General features: G+C 39.2%; 1 protein-coding gene across 1 annotated transcript in view; it reads right to left on the bottom strand.

Moving 5' to 3' along the window:
• Nucleotides 1-98: 98 nt before the first annotated feature.
• Nucleotides 99-13,913, bottom strand: part of TDRP (testis development related protein) — a 28,955-nt gene continuing 15,140 nt past the window's right edge. The window contains exons 2-3 of the mRNA XM_027892441.1: nt 3,392-3,495; nt 99-1,132 (exon numbers count right to left, since the gene is read on the bottom strand). Coding sequence (XP_027748242.1) covers nt 787-1,132; nt 3,392-3,495 — 450 coding nt within the window. The 3' untranslated portion in view covers nt 99-786. The remainder of the gene's footprint in view (nt 1,133-3,391; nt 3,496-13,913) is intronic.

The following is a 13,913-nucleotide window of genomic DNA, read 5'->3' as shown; positions in this document are numbered from 1 at the left end:
AAAACCAAAACACAAATAAAACCACACACACAAAAAAAACATCAAACAAAAAACAAACAAAACAAAACAAACAAATAAAAACCAAGAGGGAAAAAATGCTCAACATCTCCCAGACAAACAGGAAAAAAAATCACCAAAATCCCCCCCTAGTTCTGGAAGACCCATTTGACCTGACTATTAATGACAATCTTCTAATGGAAGGAATTACATTAGAATAGTATTTTCCCACTTCATACACCGTATAGCACATTGTGACAGTAAGCATCTTGTGTGCACAAGCTGAAGCATATGCTGAGGCTGAAGATTTGGAAAACAATCTACAAAGTACAAGCATTCTCCCTGCAAGCGACAAATCAGTATTCTTGGTTAAAAAGGGACAGCATCAAAATTAAAATTTTGAGAGACCCTCAAACATCAGAAACGTAACAGGACTTCAAGCTAGTGGAACTTCCTACATAAGGCAGTCAAATTTACAACCAGTGTATACATTCACTAAGGAATTACTTTTTTTTTTGTAAAACCAACAATCCAACATACTGCAGAGTCTGAATGTGAAATATAGGCACAAAATAGATTCTCTACTTTTTTTTCAGTGTGGAAAACATAGCTATTTAACAATGTAATAAGAAAATTTACTATCAGGTGAGCAAAAATTTGTAACAATCTGAATAAAACAAAGTACTGTATAAAGGTGCAAGATCGAGCAAATTTGATTTTGGTTTAAATATATGAGTAAATCATGGAATCTTTCTCTTCTTATCTATAAAGTATTCCACATTACCAGTATCATTCTAGCTCTTCCCAGTTGTCAGTAAGGTTACCTTTGCTTTGACGTCTAATACTAACCAGCTTTCCAGCTGATTTGATACTCCACCTGGAACTGTTTCCTGAGCTGGCCAGGTTTGTGTATTTTGTGGAGCCTTTGGTTTCATCTTCCCAGCCAGACCAGGCTGCATAGTCACTTAAAGGAGTTGCTGCATCGCTGGTAGAGTCAGCAGTGCTAATCTGCGGTGGTTCCCATCCCTCAATCTCATCTGGTTTCCTAGGTGGAACATTCTGCTTTATCACCAAACTGTCCCAAAAACCTGGCTTCTTTTCAGACTTCATCTCTTCTTTTAACTTTAGGTTTGTTCTAGAAAAAAAACAACGATGTGGTGATTAATTTCTTCATTTAACAATGTATGTAGTAGTTAATAATAAGCATTCAATTAATGTATTATGTTTTAAAGTCAGGGATGCTAATGAGTTGTCTAATCATCTATTACTGTCAACTTCAGGTAAAACACCATCATATGCATGTAAACCAAAACACTGCAGATAAATCAGATGAGGACTGAGCATGGTCATTTCCTATTATAAAATAATCTACATACATACCATCTCACACCCCCCCCACCACCACCACTCCCCCAAGGGTGAATTACACAGAACTGCCTTTGGAAATGTGCCAAGTATTTTAGGATGCATTAAAACTATTTAGGACTTTAATCAAAACACAGTATAAAACAAACAAACAAAAAACAAACCAAAACAAAAAATCCCCAGAGGTAGGATAATAGAAGGAATATGAAAATGTCCTTTCTAACACCTGCTTTAACACTCATTATGTCTCTGTCTCCCCCTTGCCAGTTAAACCTTATGCCCTAAAATAGTTGATGTACTGTTAGGACAGTATTAGGAGTTTAAAGACACCAGCTTTATCCACACAATATCATGAAAACAACTGTTGAGTACTTCTGGTAAGAACTCCCAAATTTCTCCCCCCCCCAAACCCAAGAAATAACAACCTTTACTACAACTTCTCTCTCAAAGAGATATTTGAAAGGCTACTCATATTATTACTTTTCTTATCCCATTAAGAATCTTCAGTCTTAATAATTTCATAATTACAGCTGGAATATTTAAATTGCAGAATGTCAAATGTCTATGATTAATTTTCTGTGCAGGGTTATGTACGTAATCAAATAATGGGCCACAAGGACAGGCTGAACACCAGTGGTGAAACACAACACCTTCAGGGTTCAATGAGCTGAACAGCAAATTGAAAACATTATCCACTGGTAGGATATAAATTCCTTAGGCACAACTAAGCCCATCACAGAATCTTTTTTTAATATTTCTATTAAAAGAGCTTTTTTTCATCCATGAAATCTTTTCTCTATCGCATTTAAATAGAAGCAACTCAATCAGTATCTTTAAAATTACTTTTTCTTTACTGGCTTTTGAATCTATGATTTCTCAGAATTTTGACTGTGCTAAAACCAGTCACATACTCCAAGCACTTTTCTTGTATTTCGTAAGCAGTGCACTTGAAAAGTTGCATTTTAAAAGTAAAGTAAAAATTGTGGCATGCAGTTAAAGAAAAATATCGTAAATTTAATAAAAGGGCAGTTTTCATAGTAATTCCAAAATAGCTTTCCACATCTGTGGTAACTCTGTTTTAATACTTTTACTCTCTTCACTGTGTTACTTGATTCTTATATTCAGCATCAATTGCAAAGCATCCTTAGAGAAGCCTAGCATCTTAGTAATACCCATAAAAGCATACAGGGACAGCTGGGAACTCTTGTGAAGTTTTATTGAACAGGCTCAAATGGAAATGGAAATATATGTTTTTATATTCTACGTTGTTCATTTATATACAAACACCCCCTACATTCAAGTATATAGCCTTGCATTCTGAAACACATATATTTCAAAGTAAACTGGAAACAAAGCATACTACAGCAAGTCTTATCAAAGCTAATAATTGGCTGGAACAGATCTACTGATATGTGGCACACTTGGTTTGTACCCAAAGTAGTTAGGTAGTACATGAAGGCAAAACCTACATACACTTATAACAGCAAAATAGTCTGTTCTGGGAAGAGAACTGTTCTGTTCAGAGGACAGCTCTAACCATATCAGCAGCAGAACTGTGCCAAGTAACCACCTCAGCTCTGACAAGGAAGACTTGCAGATCCTAGTATAGCTACCCCACTTAACCTTTTTAGGTGTAGTAAGACTTCAAAAGAGAAAGTAGGGCATGTAAAAAAAGGAATTTGTAAACTCAACCATAATTAATCTTTAAGAGGAAAGACAGAGGGTGAGAATGGCCCTTTTACTCAGAAGCCTTTACTCCTTTTCCACAGTAAAATTATTATGCAGCTAAATTCCCCTTTCTTCCTGACAAACCTAAAAATATTAACAACATCTGTCCTTTCCTAATATACCATGCCTTATTCATTGTAAGCCTAACATACACTGAAATGTACCTAAACCTTTCTCTGCTGATTGACTTCCAGGAGTTGAACACTACTGTTCTCAGTGTCTAGGTTCATTACCTTGCACATCTATTTTCTGTTACAGTGAGCACATTTTAATAGCAGATAGACCACTTGGTTTTACTTACCCTTTGGATTTTGGAGACTTGCATCCTGCTAGCAATTGCTGTTCATCATCTTTATTGAACATGGACGTCACTTCCTTCCAACCCCGGAAACTTGCACCTTGAACCTATATAGAGAAGCAAACATTCAATAAATGTGAATCAGACCTACAGGCACAGAGTACAACTGCCACTGCTGGCTCTGGGTGGCTGATGGGCAGCAGCAGCCGGATCCCCCATCTCCGTGCAGTGCTGCTGGGAGCACAGCAGCTCAGGACAGCGGCAGAGAATGGCCATGCTTTGGAAAAGAGCTGGTTGGGTTACTGCAGCAAGAGCTCCTTCCTGCTAAGCAGAGAATACAAAACTTTGATGATTTTGTGATGTCAGTGAGTATAGCTGGGCTACTGAATGTTCTGCCGGAGCTGGAGCTGCTTGGCTCCACTTTAGTATATCACAGTAAGAAGGGGATCTAGGAAGCTTCGAAGACAGTCTAAAGAGCTTCAGTAGACAGGAATGAAATAAACTGTCACTGCCAGAAGGGGCCACAACAGACAGGACAGCCACATGAATTATGAAACTCTTAAGATTTAACCCCAAAACTACAGCTTCTTGACCTGCAAACAAAAAGGGTAAGAGCATTGGCTCACCAGTGACATGTAACATATGACACTGGTGCACTATAGCGTGTTCTCTAAATTTACTGATTTGATTCCCTCTCTCTCAGTGTGAAATAAAGAGGTATAGGTTATTTTTACTTTGATAGCATGCTTATAAAAATACATGCACAGAATTTGAAAGTTGCTGTTCTTCCTCACATAGTCCATGAAGAATGGTAGAGTCAGTCTGTCAGTGATTACATTAAAATAGTTGTCAACACAAGCAAAGGCTAATTCATCACCTATTATTATGTTTCATCTTGCTTCATCCTTTCTGCAGAACTCAGAGGTGCAAATTAGTATCAATTAGCCATTTAGGTTTTAATTGATTACCGTTAATCATCCATACCTTGTTCTCCTGTTTTACTGTGTCCTATGCTTTCACTTCTCACCCACCTTCCCCACTCATACCTGAACTGCTTCAGCTACTCCAACTCAGAGGCACAGCAGGTCTGTTTTGGGATCAGAAGGAAGGTCTAGCCTAGCCTCAGTGTCACCTTGGTAAGAGACAAACATGGATCCAGCTAGGGGCAAACCACTGGAGAACTCTGAAGAGGGAAGGCTGAGCAAGCCCAGAGCACTTTCAAGCTCTGGTTCATGGGATATGGACAGACCAGGTACACAAGAGCCAGGTTCACCACAACTGCTCTGCTCACCTCTTCCTAAAGCCATGCCTAATCTTACTGTAAACCACAGCACTCCTCATGGCTTCATAAAATAAAACAACAGCTTCTACATATATTTTTCCCACTCTGACAAAAAAATTAATAAAGATTATAATAAGCAAACCCTCATGTTTAATTTAAACATACACTTTCTATTTTTAAGTTAAAAATATGTAGATACTACATAAAAATATGTAGCATAAAATAAAACCAGACAAGCTGCAGATGATATCTTCAGATACCTTGCTATTCAAAATCCTCAGGTTTAACTATCAGTCTTTTCAAGCAGTACTCAACATTTAATGCTTCTATGGTGTAAATGATGGTCTAAGCATTCACTTTTTTTAGCCAGTGAAGGCCTAATACTGTTACTTCTTTTAGTTGTTCAGGTAAATTCTGTAAAAAGTTCCACATGAGGATTTGTTACTCTGATTGGGCTTCCTCTCACTGCAAAACACTTCATCCACAACAAACTTCCATAAAAAAAGAAGAATTTCAGGAAGTTGACTGTTGAAGGAAGTAATCCATTTTAAAACAAGAAAGAACAAAACAAAACAAAAATACCAAAACAAATTTGAAAGAGAGAAAAACTTGAGAAAGCACTTAGCTTTTCGTAGGTTAAAAATATCCTCCATCTTCCTTGAATCCGTAGGTTCTGAGGGAACTCGTAGAGGAAGTAACTAAGACACTATCCATCATATTTGAAAAGTTGTGACAGTTCGGTGAAGTTCCCACTGAGTGGAAAAGGGGAAATATAACCCCCAATTTTAAAAAACAGAAATAAGGAAGACTGGGAAACTACAGGACAGTCAGTCTCATCTCTTTGCCTACCAAGATCATGAAGCAGATCTTCCTGGACAGTATGCTACAGCACATGGAAAATAAGGAGGGAATTGGTGACAGCCAACACAGCTTCACTAGGGGCAAATTCTGCCTTTCAAATTTGGTGGCCTTCTATGAGCGGGTTACAGCAGTGCTGTCAGAGGGGAGAGCAACTGGTGTCCTCTATGTGGACTTGAGCAAAGCATTTGACACTGTCCTGCACAATATTCTTGTCCCTAAACTGGAGAGACTTGGATTTGATGGATGAATCACTCGGTAGGTAAGGAATTGACTGGATGTTTGCACTCAAAGAGTTTCAGTCAACGGCTCAGTGTCCAAGTGACATTCCTCAGTGGTTGGTACTGGGACTGGCCCTGTTTAACATCTTTGTCAGGAACATGAACAGTGCGACTGAGTGCACTCTGAGCACGTTTGTGGATGACACCAGGCGTGGTGTAATTGACATGCTGGAAGGAAGGGATGTCATTCAGAGGGACCTTGACAGGACAGAGGTGGACCCGTGTGAATCTCATGAAGTTCAACAAGGCCAAGTGCAAGGTTCTGCAGCTGGGTGGGGCATCCCAAGCACAAATACAAGATGGGTGGAGAACAGACTGCGAACAGCCCTGAGGAGAAGGACTCAGGGGTGTTGGTCAACAGCAAGCTCAATATGACTTGGCAATGTGTGCTGACAACCCAGAAAGCCAACGGCATCCTGGGCTGCATCAAAAGCAGCGTGGCCAGCAGGTCAGGGGAGGTGACTCTCCCCCTCTACTCTGCTCTCATGAGACCCTGCCTGGAGTGCTGTGCCCAGCTCTGGGGCCCTTGACATAATAACGATGTGAACCTGCTGGAACGTGTCCAGAGGAGGCCACAAAGATGCTCAGAGGGCTGGAGCACCTCTGCCATGAACACAGGTTAAGAGAGCTGGGGCTGTGCAGCATAGAGAAGAGAAGGCTCCAGGGAGACCTTAGAACATATTCCAGTACCTAAAGGGGGACTATAAAAAAGCCAGAGAGAGGCTTTTGACAAGGGCATGCAGAGAGAGGACAAGGAGGAATGGCCTTAAGCTGAAGGAAGGTAGATTAAATATTAGGAAGAAATTCTTTACTGTGAGGGCCATAAGGCACTGGAACAGGCTGCCCAGAGAAGTTGTGGATGCCCCATCCCTGGAAGCATTCAAAGCAAGGTTGGATGGGGCTTTGACCAGCAACCTGGGCCACCAGAACGTGTCACTGCAAAGGGCAGGAGGGTTGGAACTAGATGAACTTTAAGGTCTCTCTGAACCAAAACCATTCTATGATTCTATCATCTTATGTTATCTTACTCAAACTCTACTATTTCATGACTTTTGGGAGGAACCTTTGCTACCATAGGAAAATTCACTATGTTTGTTGTACTTAAAAACTCTTAATGTCCTTTAAATTGGAAAAAGACAAAGATATATCTCAGTGATGTAATTTATATAAGTTTGTCTTTTTTTCATTAATGATGCTTCATCAAGCCATTTCCACCTAATAAATTTGATGACTAGGAAAAAATTAAACCATTTTGTTACTAGTTTTCAGATAGCAATTTAATACTTAGAACTGGGTTAACTTAAATTATATGTAGCTTTAAAGAACAACCTTGATGCAAGACTACATGGAGAGAAGCATTTATATGCACAAGTTCAATGTATATACCTAAACATACACCTTCTTTAATCTAGAACATCATACATACCCCACCGATACAACGCCAACCTTTGCTGCCCTGTTTGGATACTCAAGCAACTCCCTAGCCAAAAAAAAAAAAAAAAAAACCACAACAGTACCAACATCCAGCCAGAAGCTTTCCATATTTTTAACCAGATTTTTTAAAAATTTTATTTCTTTAGTCCAATTCTGATTTACAAACATCTTTAAGAACAATTATGAGAAAAGTTCTGTTCAGTGTCGACCAGATGGCATGAGTACGTCTTCAGGTAAAAGCTCTGCACCCTCTCTACCTGTATGTAAATCACTGTCTATGTACACATTGTATCATTCCTTCAATATACCCATGGCATTTGGTAGGTACAAACAAGGCTAATAATCATGTAGCAGATTGTAACTGATTTATTCTTCTCTCAACTAGTCCTTAGGAGAAATGTACACTAAACATTTAAGATATATTTCCAGCACTTACTTATCTGATGTTTCCAAAGGAAACACTGCCAGAATAATCTACTTAAGAGTACCAATGTCCAAGTAGACCATATTTTGCCAGTATGTGATAAAAGTCACTGCACAAAGCCTACTATGCATTAAACAGACTAGGCTGAAAGAAACCACATAAATACAAGGGTAAAACCAGAACCTCTTCCTACCACACCTAAGCCTCCTCTTCTACACCTGCCTGCAGCGGCACTGACTTCCTGACATGTCTTTTCTCCCAACTGAACAGGAGTCATCAGCTCAATCTTGATTGTCTTCTCAGTGGCAGCATACTTAAGAATTTAAACCTTAGCAAAGGAGGAGGTCAAATACTTATTTCACACTTCCAGAAGCTTCTTTGTAACTACTGAACTGTTTTTAAGACTGCAATCTTATTTTTTGACTAGTGCTCTCAGGTAGCTGTCACATACTAAAGAAATCCCTCAGGACAGCCTGCTGCATTTCTGTATTTCTTCTCAGAGTTCTTTAAAGACTTTAAACCCACCACCAACGCAGCTGGAACAGTTACAACTGTATCTGCTGGTAGGTATAGCTCAGGAAGGAGATCTTGAAGTCAGCATTCTCTGGAACCATCAGTTTGACATGCCGCAGCTCTATTATCAAAAAATCCTGGGAACAAATTTAGAAAGGAGATCCATAAATCAATACCCCCTATTTAGAGGGATGCACCCTCTAATACGCAAAACAATGATTCTTGATGTCAGAGGAAGAGGCCTAGACACTAGCAAAGTTATTTTCTCCCTGAACTCCATCTCCTGCTCCCACAGGCACAGACAGACTGCCAGAATACATGGGCCAGTCTCTGAAACAGATGGGAATTTCTTACAATCTTATAGAGCACCTGGAAAAAGACCCAGATGCCAGAACAACTGACTGCCTTGCAATGGATGTCAAAGGAAGGTCAGTAAGCAAAGAGACACTTCAGTAGTCTGACTCCTCACCACACTGGAGACATATTTTATGTAAAACTATTGAAGTTATGCAAAGTATGAAAACACAGTACTGATATGGTCTTAAAGCATCAATCCTCTTGTGTATCATTTTTAAGATGTAATTGTCTATACAAAACTCAAAAGTATACTACTAAAATTTTCAAAAAGGTTTCTAAATGTAACTAACTAGCTTGTATTGTCAAACTTTTAAAGTATTTTTCCATGTGTCAGTGGAAAAAGAAATAACTTAACATCCAGAGTTCACAGAATCGCACAGCTTTTACAGCTGGAAGGGACTTCTGGAGACCATCCAGTGCAACCACATTGCTCAAAACAGGCTCAGCTTCAGCAGATTGCCAAGGATCATGTACAGCCAGGTTTTAAATATCTCCACAGCTGGAGAATTCACAACCTCTTTGGGTAACCTGTTCCAGGGTTTGGCTGCCCTCACGGTGAAAACCTTTTTTTTCTTATGTTTAAAAGAAATATCATTTGTTTCAATTTGTGCCCATTGCCTCTTGCCCATTCACTAAGCACCCTGAGAAGAGCCAGACTCTACTTTCTTTACACTCTCGCTCTTGCTGGTGTACATGCAAAACCCTTTCTTGTTGCTCTTCATTTTCCTCACTAGATTTAACTCTAGATCAATTTAACCCTTCCTAACCCCATCCCTGCATGCTCAAAAGGTGTCTCTATATTCTCCTCAGGACACTTGACCCTGCTTCCACCTCTTGTATGCTTCCCCTTTATGCTTGAGGTTTTTCAGGAACATCTTGTTCATGCCTCCTGCCACCTTCACTTCTTTCTCTGCTTGATAGGTTGAGCTATTCTAGAGCTTGGAGAAGTTAATCTTTGAAAATCAAAGTTAACCGATACCACTGGAATAGAACCAGGTGTACAGTCAAAACTGCAGTTAAAAAAAAAAATCAGTAAATGCTTATGCTAAAAAAAAAAGACATTACTATTAAGGACTACAATTGTAACATCAGATGTTAGAAAGTCAAAAGCTTTAGAGACCAGGTTGGATGCTGCAGTCTATGTTTCAAAAACGTCCATGAGAAACAAAGAAACTTCTCAAAATGCCATTGCAGTGTTTTCTGAAGTAGGAATACAGACTGGTCTCACACCAGTTTGGCTATGACAGCACAGAGTATGCCTATCAGAACAGCAATTAATAAAGTTTCTCCCATATCTTCCACTTTAGGTTGTGAAAGCCTGTGCAGGAATCCCCTGTGCAGTCACCTGAAAGGATCAGTAAAGAGGGAAATGTAAAAAGTGGCAGGCTACTGAAAGCCATCATCATCAACAGGCATCTAAAGTGATCAAGCCAGAGCACAAATTCTTTTCCTTCAGTAGAGGAAACTCCAGCTAATGAAGTACTCTTTTTTCCCCATGAGAAAGATGTCATTTAATTAGAGTATCATCTGCAACTGAGAGCACAAGCAGTCACTTCTAGAACATCATGCAAAGGATGCAGTCTGTATCCCTACTCTGCCATTTCTCTCCCGTAGTCCCCTCCCCTCTGCTTTGTCAGTGTTTCAGTATCAGTGCCCATCTGTCAGACAGAGTCACAGAGAAAAGTCTTAAAGGGTGACAAATCTGGTTCATCAGACACTGCTGCCAGAGAGAATCAACCCAGCCCATTGCCTGTGTGATGCTGTGGAAAACCAGTTCAACTCACTAAGCCAGCAGAAACCTAATTCACTCATTTTTTTACAGTCTTTTAGGTCAGTGCTATGAATCAGCTCATTAAAAGATGTCTCCAAAGCATGTGGAATTTAGAGGCCACAGCACCATTTTTGCGGCAGCAACTCTTAAAACAGCTGAAGCACCCTCTGAAAATTGCAGTCATCTATCAACTTTCTTCCATACATACAGCTTTGTACATACAGCATGGCTTCCCCAAACTCACCCCCTAAGCTTTACTCTGTAAATTCAACCTTCACAGTGAGGCTTCTGTTTTGTTACCTGTATTGATTCAAGTGAATCAACTGTACATAAATTGTACATGTTGACTACAATTTTTTTTTCTTTAGATAAAACAGGGAACAAACGTCTACTAAAAGTCAGCTTTACAAAATGCCCCAGAATGGGACAGGTCCTCTTAAATTTGAAGTCTCCTATAAAATTGATGAGTATTTTTACAAAAAATTAGTTTAAGGACACAAATTTTTCACCCCATCAACAAATTCTGATGTTTATGTGATTCATCTTCTCATAATAGGTAAACAAACAATTAGTAATAAATGAACAATCAAAGAGTCCACTGGGAAACAGTAAAGCATCCCAAAGAAGACATTTCAGTTAATTTTACTGTCAAAGGTAAACAGTTGATAATTAGAACTCTGCTAGAGAGCAAGAAGGTTCATGAAAAATTAGGCTAAAAGGCAACAAACCAGGAATACTAACAGCTGGGTATAAACTAAATAAGTAGTTCAGTCCTTAAAATAATTTTTTAATGTACATTACACAAAAAGTATGCAGATATAGATGAACATAAACTAAAGAGGAAGATTTTGTAAATTTAACTGAAAACAGGTAAACTCATCAATCAGATGGATGGGTTTAATTTACATGAACATTCACACAGAATTCAATCAATTCAAAGAATAACAACAAGATTTGGGACACCAGGTTAGAGGTAAAAGACAAGCAGTTTACAGTTCAAAGGAAGAGATTCAAGTATGTTTGAATATTACTGTGACTGCATTATGAGTGGGTTTCCATACTTTCAATTTATTCCTATTAAGGCTTTTCTACTTCCCGACTGCCTGGCCAGCAGGGCTCTGGAGTACAGAAGTTATTCTCTGCAGGCTAGAACAAGCCACATGACAGAGTCTTAGCAACCAAAAAGAGCAATTACAGGGGATTCTTGCTGTATACCTGCAGTGAGAAACAGCATGTTCAACGCCATTGTGTAGTTAAGCAGCTAATCCCTAAAAAGTCACTGCTCAGCAGGTATGAAATGAGATTTACAGAAATTTATATTTGGGCCATGTTTTAGCAGACCTTCACAAGTATTTTCACAGAGGATTGACAACTAGTGAATCGAAACCCTCCAGCCAAGTAGAGGCACTCTACAAAATGCTTGCAGAAATTTTTTATAAATATAAACAAAAAGAACAGATTTTCCTCTTGACCTTGACTGAGAAGAAACAATTGTTTGTTTTACAGTTCCCCTCACTCCTCCTCTTGGGAAAAAAAAAAAAAGAACCTAAAATAAAAAAGCAAGACCTGGAATTTTCTGTATAAGTACTTTACAGTTCAATAAAATTACAACTAAGTGTTTAACAATTAAAAAAAACACCAATCGGCTTGAATTAAAGAGTGTTTTTCCCACATTATAGGAAACCCATTCATAACATATAAGAAGCCAAAAAAGAGAAATTTAAAAAAACACTCCCCTCCAAATTTGTCTTACAGATATTGAAGCTTTGGGCAGGGTGGAGGGAGGTGTCTCAAGTCAGTCAGCCTCTGGTGTGCAGATCAGCGGGTGGTACTCATCCTGTGGCATGCAGAAAATGAAACTCCAGGATTTAGCCCAAACAGAGTTGAGACTGACCAGCCTGCAATTCCCTGGTTTTCTTTATTTCCCTTTCTTAAATTGGGAGTTATATTTTCCATTCAGTGGGAACTTCCCCAAACTGCCACAACTTCTCAAGTATGAGCCACTACCTCCACCTCAGGACCCACAGATGCATCTCATCAGGTTCTATGGATTTGTGCACATTCAGGTTCCTTAGATGGTTTCAAACATGATCTATTTTGTTTCTCAAAACTCTTTGTCTCTTTTCGAAATCTGGTCTATAACCAACTGTAGATGAAGTCTCTGCTGTACTTTTAACTCAGAAGCTTAGCACACAGGTGAGACTCCCCCAAGATTAGTTTTGTAGAGGCCAAATCATACAATCATTGAAGTTGGAAAAGACCTCCCTGATCACTGAGTCCAGCCTTTGACTGAACTATGTCAAATAAACCCTAGCACTGATTTCCATGTCTAGACCCTCCCTGAACACTTCTAGGGATGGTGATTCCACCATCTCCCTGGGCAGCTCGTTCCAATGCTTAGCCACACTTTTGGTGAAGAAATTCTTCCTGATGTCCAATCTGAACCTCTCCTGGTACAGCTTGCGGCCATTTCTTCTTGTCCTATTACTAGTGCCTGGGAGAAGAGGCCAACTTCCACCTGGCTACAGCCTCCTTTGAGGAAGTTGTAGAGTCATGAGGTCTCCTCTGTACCTGCTTTTCTCCAGGCTAAAGACCCACAGCTCCCTCGCTGCTCCTCATGATTTACTCTGTAAGTCATACGTCCAGGCACAGTGTGAACACCAGTTCCAGATTTCTGCATTTTGCAGAGCACCACTAGAGGGTTCACAGTCCCTCACTTTCAGATGTCACAAGGCTTTTTAACCAGCTATACCTGCTCATTTTCAAGAAAGTTGTTGAGAGGGAACTAGAGAATTAGTCTGTGCTCACTGCTCAGTGGGCAGCCTCCTGCACCAGCAGGATCTAAGACTGTTTTCCAACCTCCATCTAGGACTAGCTCCTACTTTAATCCTCCAAACCTAGGTCAAAGGCTTTCTTCTGCTAATAGACATCAGCACTGTCTTAAAATTCAGGTTTTAAGAAACTGGGAAGGCTGTTTCCCTAAAGAGCAGACATGTTCTTTATCCACTGCCTTCTCCTTCAAGAACTTTGTTGTTCTTCACCATAGTGCTTCCATATGGAGACTATTTTATTCATGATATGTGCATATCAAAAAAGGCCACACATGTAATTCATCAGCCTTTTATTAACGTATTAAAGATTTTAGAACTTCCAGGGTATCAGTGTACTGAGTGCTTCTAAGACAACAGAACAAGTGAATAAAACACAGAATTGCTTTCAGAAAGAGAAGATAAGAAGGATAAGGCACTTTCTTATGAATATATTCTTAAGACAAGAGGGTTTTATCTTAAACAAAAAATACTGCAGCTCAGTAGTTTGCCTGATGACAAATTTGTTGGGAGTTTTTTTAAATCCAAACACACATTTAGCAAGCCTTCCTGAATGACTAAATAAGGGGCAAAAAAGTTTCAATATACAATAGTTTTAGGAGTCTCTCCCTAAACATTTGTCATCTGGTATAAAATATACGGTAATATATGTTTTCATTAAAAAGTATATTTTTTCAAAAGGGTAGAAAAGGTATAATATAATCTAACTTCTATTTTCAATGAAAATCATGCTGCATCTAAGTAAAACAAAAAGAAATAACAAAGACAGATGTTCAG

Source organism: Empidonax traillii, unplaced genomic scaffold, assembly GCF_003031625.1.
Source record: "Empidonax traillii isolate 1590-97213 ecotype Southwest subspecies unplaced genomic scaffold, ASM303162v1 scaffold352:size1026972, whole genome shotgun sequence".
NCBI classification, from domain to species: Eukaryota; Metazoa; Chordata; class Aves; order Passeriformes; family Tyrannidae; genus Empidonax; species Empidonax traillii.
The sequence above is the reverse complement of the archived record's forward strand: the minus strand, read 5'-3'. Positions and strand labels throughout refer to the sequence as shown.